At 43.9% G+C, this 11079-nt stretch overlaps 1 protein-coding gene across 7 annotated transcripts in view; it reads left to right on the top strand.

Moving 5' to 3' along the window:
• The first annotated feature begins 243 nt into the window (after positions 1-243).
• Positions 244-11079, top strand: part of CFAP70 (cilia and flagella associated protein 70) — a 51827-nt gene continuing 40991 nt past the window's right edge. For 4 of the 7 annotated variants that reach the window (XM_065558745.1, XM_065558744.1, XM_065558743.1 and 1 more), the window contains exons 1-8: positions 885-1040; positions 1761-1890; positions 5108-5294; positions 5696-5794; positions 6011-6090; positions 8252-8428; positions 8905-9087; positions 9473-9567. In XM_065558745.1, coding sequence (XP_065414817.1) covers positions 1024-1040; positions 1761-1890; positions 5108-5294; positions 5696-5794; positions 6011-6090; positions 8252-8428; positions 8905-9087; positions 9473-9567 — 968 coding nt within the window. In that variant the 5' untranslated portion in view covers positions 885-1023. Of the gene's footprint in view, positions 477-884; positions 1041-1760; positions 1891-5107; positions 5295-5695; positions 5795-6010; positions 6091-8251; positions 8429-8904; positions 9088-9472; positions 9568-11079 lie in introns of those variants that run through there. The other 3 variants (XM_024100666.3, XM_024100665.3, XM_024100664.3) reach the window with 1 other exon arrangement.

Genomic DNA, 11079 nt, shown 5'->3' with positions numbered 1-11079 from the left:
GCCATGAGAACTCATACCTGTTCCCACAATGTCACTGTGTGAGGTCACAGCATGTTCCCATGGCACTGACAGGAGAGGACACAGGCATGTCAGAGTGGTTATGTCCCGGGCGCCCTAGGCTGCATGAGGTTTTGCCCCTCAGGGCCCCGCGCAGCTAGAACCAAGGTCCTGCTATGCTCCAATCAAAGTGACTGGCCAGTCTGCCCAGGGCTCCGGAGCTGGGCACAGTCCGCCTGCGCCAGTAACCAAAATGGCCGCCTGGGCCTCAGCCCCAGCTCAGGAGAGAGGCTCCCCGCCCCCTGCTGCCCACAACAAGCTTGGCGGCAGGAGAGGTGGAGTCAGAACACCGTCACGTGCCCTACGCGTGGGGCAAGGGGCGAGGCACGCGCGGGAGTAGGAACGGTTGCTACGGTTACCGAGGACGCGCCCCTGAAAAGTGATCACTGACTCGCTCCTCCCCGTCCCAGCCGTAAGCGGTGAGTACCCCTCGCTCGCGTCCCCGTACACCCGGGACCAGGGGTGACTCTACCCTGGGGTCTGCCCCCGTCATGTACATCCGGCGGGGAACCCCCGGGAACTGCCCTCTCTGGGTATCCCTCTGCCCCGGGAACCGGCCTCTACCGGGTATCCCCGCCTAGCCTATCCCCTGCCCTGGGAACTGCCCCTCCCCCCCCAGGCTGTCCTCTCCCCCTACCGAGAACAGCCCCTCTGGGTATCCCTCCCTCCTACCGCGGGACCTGCCCCCTCCAGGCTCTGGGTATCCTCTCCCGGCTATCCCCTGTCCCGGAAACCGGCCTCCACCGGATATCCCCGCCTAGCCTATCCCCTGCCCATGGAAGTTGGGAACTGCCCCCCTCACCCCCGGTTGTCCCCTCCTCCTCCCGGGAACTCCCCACCTCTGGTTTCAGAGTAGTAGCCGTGTTAGTCTGTATCCGCAAAAAGAACAGGAGTACTTGTGGCACCTTAGAGACTAACAAATTTATTAGAGCATAAGCTTTCGTGGACTACAGCCCACTTCTTCGGATGCACCTCCGAAGAAGGTATCCCTCCCCCAGGAACTGCCCCCCCCCCCCGCAGGTATCCTCTCCTGGCTATCCCCTGCCCTGGGAACCGCCCCCCACCAGGTATCCCCTCCGCGCCTCCCCTTCCCCCAGGAACTCCCCCCCACCGGCTATCCCCATCCCTGGGAACTGCCCTCCGTTGGCTGTTCCCTCTCCTCTCCTGCCCTGGGAACTGCCTCTGGGTACCCCTTCCCTCCCTGCCTATCCCCTGCCACAGGAACTCCCCCCCCCCCACACACACACTGGGTATCCCTGTCCCTGGGACCTGCCCTTCTTTGGGTATCCCTTCACCCCACTCTCCCTCCATAGCTAGATACATCACACAAATGTTTGACATGCTCCCCGTCCTGTACCATTTGGGGTTTATGTCCATAAGATATTTTTCACTTTGAGTTTCACACTGAAGGGAACTGAACTGTACAAAGTGTTTGTGTGATCAGTAAAACCATGTGCATTTTGAGATGTTTCAACATCCAGGTCTTGAATCTTATTAGAATGTGCCGTTTCTGTGTATCATTTACATTATTTTGAATTTGATTAGCTGGGAGAGGGGGTAGTTTTAGAGAAGGTAGAAGAGCTCACAACACAGGAATAGTGCTGCTGAGAGCATAACAAGAGGTTGTGCTGAGTTACTGCAAAACAGAGCCTAGAAGAAAGAGTATGGGTATGTTTAATTTTTTTCATTCCTTATTTCTGCAGAGACATGGCTGTTCTCTCTGGGCAGGCTAGTAAAAGAGGATCCCTTATATTGGCTCCACCTTCTTCCATTGAGGCACCTCTGTCCCCAATCAAACCGGTACAGATCACAGTGTTGGAGGCACGTGACCTGGTAAAGGCTTCTGAAATGTCTCATCTTGTCTGGCATTAAATATATCTGGTTTAGTAAATGGGGCAGGCATGAACTTTTATGCTGTAAACGCTTCCAAAACTTGGTGTGAGAACATAACACTCCTGAGCAATCTATAATGAAACCAGGACCTCAGTGTAACCCATAGTTACACAGCATGGTTCTCTGTTCCCCAGTAGTGGCTAGCTCGTATGTAGAGTAAAGGGTCTTGTTTTTTGGTCCAAAAATCTTGGGTTCAATCCCCACCGACAGCCCATCCAGGAATATTGCATTGCATAAACATTAATTTGAAACATGACCTGCTATGCCCCCTCTTGCATTACTATCAGTATTTTTAGTTAATTCTTTACAACAAAGTTTTCTAAGCAATGCATGATATAGGTCATACTCCTGTTTTGCTAACATGTTCTTTTTTTTTTTAAATTCCATACCCTCCTTCCATCACCAACATAATATAGAGACAAATACTTATAAAGAGTTGATTCTGATCTCAGTTACAGCAATGTAAATCTCAAATAACTCCACTGAAATTTGTGCCAGTTAACTAAAATCAAAATCTGGCCATTAATGGAGTCTATGAACCACATTACATTCCTGGCTGATCTTATTGACGTCTAGAGTAATTGTAACAACTCAGAAAAAAGACCTGGGTGTCACAGTGGACAGCACAATGAAAATTTCTGCTCATTATATAGCAGCAGTCAGAAAAGCAAATAAAATGGTAGAATGCATCTAGCTATCTGTCTAGGCATTTATACCATAGTATCAAAATACCTCTCATGCATTAATAGATTTACCCTTGCTATGTCTTTGTGCAGTAGGGAAGTCTATAAAGGAATGAGATGAGAAATAATACTGAAAATATTAAATGTCATTATATAAATCAGTGGTACAACCTGAACTGGAATACTTCAGTTCTGGTCGCCCCCTCTCAAAAAGAAAATAGCAAGTATAGAGAGGGCTAAGAGATGGGTGGGGGGGGAGGGAAATGTTAAGGGATACGTAAAAGCTTCCAGATGAAGGTATATAGAAGAAATTTGGGAATGTTTAGTTAGAGAGGAGATGAATAAGAGAGGACATGAGAAAGGAATACAGAATAATGAATGGTATAGAAAAGGTGTCTTCTATTTAGCCTTTCTCTTAATGGATTAATAAGGAGGCATTTAATGAAACTGAAAAACAGCAAATTTAAAACTGATAAAAGGATATATTGATTACACAATGCACAATGAAAGCTGGGGAGGCATCAGTTGGAAGTAACAGAGGAGGAGAAGGACCTCAGAGTATTGGTTGATCACTGGATGACTATGAGCCACCAATGTGATATGGCCGTGAAAAAAGCTAATGCGGTCTTGGGATGCATCAGGCAAGGTATTTCCAGTAGAGACAAGGAGATGTTAGTACCGTTATACAAGGCACTGGTGAGACCTCATCTGGAATAGTGTGTGCAGTTCTGGTCTCCCATGTTTAAGAAGGATGAATTCAAACTGGAAGAGGTTCAGAGAAGGGCTACTAGGATGATCCGAGGAATGGAAAACCTGTCTTATGAAAGGAGATTCAAAGAGCTTGGCTTGTTTAGCCTAACCAAAAGAAGGCTGAGGGGAGATATGATTGCTCTCTATAAATATATCAGAGGGATAAATACCAGGGAGGGAGAGAAATTATTTAAGCTCAGTACCAATGTGGACACAAGAACAAATGGATATAAACTGGACTTCAGGAAATTTAGACTTGAAATTAGATGAAGGTTTCTAACCATCAGAGGAGTGAAGTTCTGGAACAGCCTTCTAAGGGGAGTAGTGGGGGCAAAAGATATATCTGTCTTCAAGACTAAGCTTGATAAGTTTATGGAGGGGATGGTATAATGGGATAGCCTAATTTTGGCAATTAATTCATCTTTGACTACTAGCGGTAAATATGCCCAATGGCTTGTGATTGGATGTTAGATGGGGTGGGATCTGAGTTACTACAGAGAATTCTTTCCTGGGTGTCTGGCTGGTGAGTCTTGCCCACGTGCTCAGGGTTTAGCTGAACGCCATATTTGGGGTCGGGAAGGAATTTTCCTCCAGGGCAGATTGGCAGAAGCCTTGGGGGTTTTTCGCCTTCCTCTGCAGCATGGGGCACGGGTCACTTGCTGGAAGATTCTCTGCACCTTGAAGTCTTTAAACCATGATTTGAGGACTTCAGTGGCTCAGACACAGGTTTGATACAGGGGGGGGGGGGAGGTGAGATTCTGTGGCTTGCATTGTGCAGGAGGTCAGACTAGATGATCATAATGGTCCCTTCTGACCTTAAAGTCTATGATTACCGCAAAGTATCATTAGGCAAAATTGCTTAACAGGATTCAAATAAAGATTTGGCTTATATGGATAAGAATTAAAGAAAAGTTTGGAGAGGATATCAGCCTTTGTTGGTCATAAGTCAACCTCTATCTTGAGAGGGTTAGGAAATATTTTCCCCCTGTATTGAGGTTATATTATAATTTCCCACCTCATCATTTCTTGCACTGTCTTTGGGAGCATCTGCTCCTGGCCAGTGGCCACTGTCAGAGAAAAGCTGGTGAGTTAAATGGACCACTGGTCTGATATACTTTAGAATTTCCTATATTCCTATGTTTAAGAACACTAGTAAACACATGCTAAAAACTGTGCCCTTCTTTAAAGCTACTAGTGTAGAATTAATGAGTCTACAGAATCCAAATATTTCCAAAAAGCTTGCTAAAATTCCCACTAGATTTCAAGGAGTTCTTTAGCTATACAGTATTCTAGAATTTCATATTAATGCAGCCATGCCATTTGTGAGCTACCTCCTCAGTTGTTTACAAAAATCAGAACCTGTCTTGAAATTATTATTATTCTTCATTATTATGTTGCCCCTTTGGATGAAAGTCAGTGTAGTTATGCTTCTCTCCTCCTCCATGTTAATGAAAACTATTAGTTCTAAATGTCCCTACCACATCTGGGTGCTAGTAACCACTGGGGTGCTGCAGAGAGAGAGAATGAAAAAAAGAGGGTGAAATCTCAGTGAGACCAGAATTTTTCATCATAAACCCATTCTTGTGTGTGGAGTAACTGAAAAAAAATCTTTTTTTTCCTTAGCTCAACCACCTTTTGTGGACAGCTCTGGTTGTGAGCAGTTTGAAATCTGCCTTTTGCAGTAGAATAAAATAATTAACCTATTGTTGGTTTGTGTTTGCCAGAAAGGTGTCAAAGGAGACACTCCAGTGACCTATGTGCGTGCAGAGTATAATGGTGTTATCCTGGGTGACTCCCTGAAAATTGATGTTTCTTCAGATGGGACAGTGAAATATAACTTCACCACTAGCTTTGAATACAACTCTGATGGGCCAAACTCGCTAGATGACATCGCACACAAACCCTTATTCTGTAAGTAACTGTCACTCTAACTGTCCATTTATATTTGCTCAGAATGAATCACTAGAGAATTGAAAGGAGCTCTGGCCGTGGGGATCTCTCACTGCTTCATCCCCATCTGCTCCTAGCAGGAGTCACTCATTAGAGAATGGAGTAGAAGCATCCCTATAGGGAACTCTCAGCTTCTCTATTCTCATCCTCTTCCAGCAGGACTTGCTTGAGAATGAAGTCTGAGCACTGGCTGTGGGAAACACTCAGCTATTCTATCCCCTTCAATCACTGGGGAATCAAGTAGGAATGTTGGTTAAGAGCTAATATACTTTTTAGGCACCCTGAATGATCTCCCTGTTTCCAACTGCTGTTTTATAGGTGATTGAGAAACATCACCAGATTCTATGTTTTCCCCCCCTCAGTGACTGTGATTGAAGTTTTACCAAAGGAGAAGAAGCAGAAGGAGGAAAAGACTGTGGCTCTTGGTCAGGCTGTTGTGGACCTTCTACCTCTGCTGGAAGGTGCAAAGTAGAATTCATACTGTGTCCACATCCACCTCTTGCTCTCACAGAGCTTCTTCATTGTAGCTTCACTTCTGTTGACAAATAATACCTAGTGCTGTCTTTAGAAAGTTGGATTATATGGGGGGCAGATAGCACAGTTTTTCCATTCATGAAGTGATTTCACTACAGGAGGGCTTCAGACTTTGTGCTGATTCTGTCTTTGTTTCTTCACAGGACAGTGTTCATTTAGAGCAACAGTTCCACTGCATCCAGTTCCTGGCTCTCCACTAGAGAGCCTTCGTCCAGATGCCAAGGTATTTAGAATTTCCCAAGGCCATTCACTCAATAATTCAACTATGCAGCTATATGGTGCAATTTAAATCAAAAGCTATGAATATTTCAGGAACTATGACTCAGCCATATTGCAAATTATGTATACATTATGGTAATACATATAAAAATGTGGGGCCCTGTCCTTCTCCCATTGATTACAATAGGAGCAGGATTGGGTCCATAAACCCTAATATATGCTGTAAAAAAAGCTACATTGAAAGAACGTTAATGTAACAAAGCGAAGGACTGAAAAATCAGAAAATGGCTTTATTAAGGATGCCTGAATAACCTTAACTCTGTCCCTTTGTGCAAACAAAATATTACATGGTCTTTTAGTACTTCATCGCATACTATTTTTACTATAGGATCCCTGCCTTATTCAGCACACTGGTTGAACAGTGTTCAGTGAATGAAGCAATGATACATAGTGAATGAGGAAATGTGTCTAATTTTAATCCAAATTCTGTTTGCAATTACCAGTGTAAATTCATTGAAATCAGTGGACTTTAAATTTACACTGGTATATCTGAAAATATATTTCTGCTGTCAGTAGACAGGTCAATCGATATGTAATGAATGAGGCAAGTGTCCACTCACACTGAACAGTAAAGATAATAAATATTCAAAAGTTACTTCATTCACTGAATCCCATCCATCCTATATGTGATCTTGTAATTAAATACTGTGTAATAATGTATATGGATAAAGAGCTCAGTTGAGGTTCCATGTGTTAACTTTGGCATCTCCTGAATGTTGAGTATTTCATTTTGCATTCTTTATGTTCTTTCAACACAGCTAAGTTTTAACTTTTCATTTGTTTGTTAAGCAGTGACTGTGAGAGACATGGTCCCTGCCCTGAGAAGCTTACATTCTAAATACAGTAACTCCTCACTTAAAGTTGTCCCAGTTAACGTTGTTACGTTGCTTATCAATTAGAGAATGTGCTCGTTTAAAGTTGCGCAATGCTCCCTTATAACCTTGTTTGGCAGCCACTTGCTTTGTCCACTGCTTGCAGAAAGAGCAGCCCATTGGAGCAAATTAGGTGCTTGGAACCAGGGTGGACTGGCAGTCTCCCTATCAGCTCCCTGTTCCCCTAAGTTCCCTGTGCAGCAGCCGCCCAGCAGGCTATCAGTTGCCAGCTGTTCAGCTGTCCCTCTCCCCACTGCCGTGTGCTGCTCCTGCCCTCTTCCTTGGAGCTGTCCCTGGGAGCCTTCTGCTTGCTGTGCAGGCGGGGTAGGAGGGGGGCTAATGTCAGGGTGTCCCCCTACCCCCACTTCTGCCCCCCGCTCCTTTACCCCATCTCCACAGAGTGGAGGGGGGGGGAGGGCAGGGACACAACAGGGCTCAGGACGGAGGGAGCTTGCTGGCAGCAGCTGCTGTCTCAACTTGCTGAGCTACTTAAAAAGGCAATGTACTTAGAGTGGGGTCAGCGTACTTAAAGGGGCAATGCGCATCTCTCTCTCACATAGGGTGTGTGTCTCCGTCTCTGTCTGCCATGCTGTCTCCCCTCCCTCCATTCATGCTGCCTTGTAGAGTGTGAGGCTACATTAACAACAATGTGTTAACCCCTGAGGGCTCAGCCGAGTGCTAGTTCATCATTTAGCAGTAAGGCATTCCCTGGGAAATATCCCATCCTCTGACTCCACCACCTCAACCAAGCTTCACAATCATCATTGCTGTGTATGGTACTAAATTGTTTGTTTAAAACTTATACTCTGTGTGTGTGTGTGTGTGTGTATATATATATATATATATATATATATATATATATGTCTGGCAAAAAAAATTTCCCTGGAATCTAACCCCCCCTATTTACATTAATTCTTATGGGAAATTGGATTTGCTTAACATTGTTTTGCTTAAAGTAGCATTTTTCAGGAACATAACTACAATGTTAAGTGAGGAGTTACTGTAGAGAAACATTACAATTTGGAAACGAATAATTTAATTACCGTAAGATTCATTTAGCACACAGTAATGCCCATTTTGTCTTCATTTGAATCAACGAATAAAATAATATTGTAGATTTCTAACTTAGGCAGACCTCTACTCATTTCCTCTGCAAAGACAGATGCATGGTAACTGTTTAATAACTTTGCCGTTTCCAGTGGAATGTCACTTCAGTTTGCTCTTGTTTTGCAGTGTGGCCTTGAAGTGTCAGTGTCCATCCAAGAGTCCCTGCTTTCTGTATCACAACTTTCAGGTGGCAATCTCCTCAGGGTTACCTTGGAGGCTGCTTATTCTGTCCCTGAAGTGTTTGTTCCCACAGGACCCCAGCAAAACTACATGGTTTGCTTGCAAGTACCAACTGTTGGAGAGGTGGGGAACTGTCAATGAACTCTTTGTACATGTCCCAGATAGATCTTTGCTTCTGTGGTTGTGGTTTCTAAGATGTTAATCTGCATGAGTAATGAATGCCTATGCCTATTATGTGAGTATGTCCAACTGTTTCTGTGGCCACATAAGTATATTGATATTTGTCAGTGATTTTTCAGCTGTTTGTGTATGTATAGTTCTGTGACTTAGATCAAGCCCATTGTTGCCTGGTCTGTTCATCACCATGGCAACTTCCATGTGCATGTGTGTTGAAATGGGTGGGATTTTCCTGTCTCTGTCGGTTCATGCAGTTTGATGCTTGTGTTTTGTAGCTTCTATACCTGTGTGGGCTGGAGCATGTTTTCCAAGCTGTGTCGCTATAATGTTGCTTTTTACTTGTTGGTCACACCTCACTATAGTGTTTACTTGCTTTTGCTCAGACCTCTGAATGAAAATCCTTTTCCTTTATACCTCTCTAGAAAGAGTACCCCTTGGCATTCAAGAACGGGATCCTGAAGCTTGGTGGTGAAAAAGAGCCAATACCTCGGCCAAAAAAATGGCCCATTAGCAACATCCTGGCACCAGGAGCTCAAAACATTCCAGACTCTTTTATTGTTGGTGGCCCCTATGAGGAGGAGGATGGAGAGCTCAACAAAACAGAGGTGAGGAAGAAATGACCTTGAAGCAGCCGGGAGAGAGCCAGAGTATGTAGCAAAACTAATTACTGACAACCTACTTTCAAAGATACAAAATGGGAGGAATGAGAAGCAAGGTTCAGAGGAGGAGACCTGATGCTTGTCCAAGCACCATCACAAGCCAGGCTGCTGGTGACACAAGTAAATCTAACTTTAATTGGCCCAAGAACTATAGTAACTGTTGCTAACTCATTTTGGTCATATGCTGATTTTTCTGTGTGGAGTTGAATTCTGCAATAAGTTCTCCCCTTGGAGGTGATAAGCATTTCACCGCTAGGCTAGGCACTGCCATCAGTTGGAATGCAGTGTACTGAGTCAGGGTGTGATCTGAACATCTGACTGTTTCTCCTAGGACAGGGAATTTAGGATTCAGGCAGAGAGCATAAAGAAGAGAATTGTTTGGGACTTGGAAAGGCGCTGTTACCTAGACCCTCCAGCAGTTCTCAGGTAAGAAAACTAAGGAAAATTCTCTGGGCAAAAAGTGATGGGGATGGGGAGGAACATATGAATTTCCAGACTGCATCAGCCCCATGATTCATCTATTTCAGTATCCTGTCTCTGACAGTGACCAGCACCAGGTGCTTTCGAGGAAGACGCAATAGACCCCACCATATATGTGGGGTAATCTGCCTAATCCCTCATAGAGCTTGTTTTAAATCCTGAAGCATGAGGTTTTATATCCCTTCCAGTACTTTTAATTTTTTTAGCATCCATAAGTCTGGATATTTCTGTTATCTATATAAATATCAAATCCCTCTGAATCTTGCTAAGTTTTTGACCTCAGTGTCATACTGTGGCAATGAGTTCCATAGTCCAGTTATACATTATGTGTAGAAGTATTTCCTTGTATCCGTTTTGAATTTGCTACTTTTCAATTTCATTGAATGTTCCCTTTGTTTTTGAGCTATAAGACCGGAAGAATGGACACTCTCCATCTACCTTCTCTATAATTCATTATTTTAAACTTTTGTCATGTCTGCTCTTATTCATCTCCTTTCTAAGGTAAAGGGGAGAAAAGAAAGGAAAACTCCAACATGTTTCAGACCGATTTGCCAATTAATAATAGATCTATATTTAATGTGGGACAGTGAGTAAAATGTGCCAAACAAATAAGAGTCACAGCCCCAAAATGCTTATTTTCTAAAGCCACAAAATGGTTTGTTCTGTCCAGTGCAAAGGGTACTGAACAAACAGAGTGGATGCTTTGCAGGAGGGGGAAGATGGTTATCTTCAGGAGTGTTTTGAGAGGGAGGACTTGGCTCACGTTAAATGGAAGGCTATTCCAGGCATAACAAGTAGCATGAAAGAAGACATAAGATGTGGTCTGAAGTTTCCTCTTTAAACCTTCCCAGCTCTCTCCCTGCCCTAAGTGATCATCCTAGCCTATCAACAGCAAACTATCCCAATGCAAAGATAGGAGGAATAGTAAGAGGCCAACATGGTTGCATTGGGAGCTCTTTAATGACCTGAAAATCAAAAAGTAATCCTACAAAAAGTGGAAGCCTGGACCAATTGCTAAAGATGAGTGTGAAAGAATAGCAGAAGCATGTAGGGACAAAATCAGAAAGCCTAAGGCACAAATTGTGTTATGCCTAGCCAGGGTCATAAAAGGCAAGAAGAGGTTCTATAATACAGTAGGGGCAAGAGAAAGGTGAAGGAAAGTGTAGGTCTATTACTTGTGGGGAAGGAGAGCTAATGGACAACACCAAAAAAGCTGAGGTGTTTAATGTTTTTTTTGCTTCTGTCTTCCCTAAAAACATTAATTATGATCAGATGCTTAACACAGTTAATATTAACAACAAGAGGGAAGGAACACAGGACAGAATAGGAAAAGAACAGGTTAAAGAATATTTAGATAAATTAGATGTATTCAAATCATCATGGCCTGACAAAATGCACCCCTAGGGTACTTAAGGAACTAGGTGGAGCCATAGGCGCCGACTTCCTGTCTTCCCCGTG

The sequence above is a fragment of the Chrysemys picta genome, chromosome 10 (assembly GCF_011386835.1).
Source record: "Chrysemys picta bellii isolate R12L10 chromosome 10, ASM1138683v2, whole genome shotgun sequence".
Taxonomy (NCBI): Eukaryota; Metazoa; Chordata; order Testudines; family Emydidae; genus Chrysemys; species Chrysemys picta.
The sequence above is the reverse complement of the archived record's forward strand: the minus strand, read 5'-3'. Positions and strand labels throughout refer to the sequence as shown.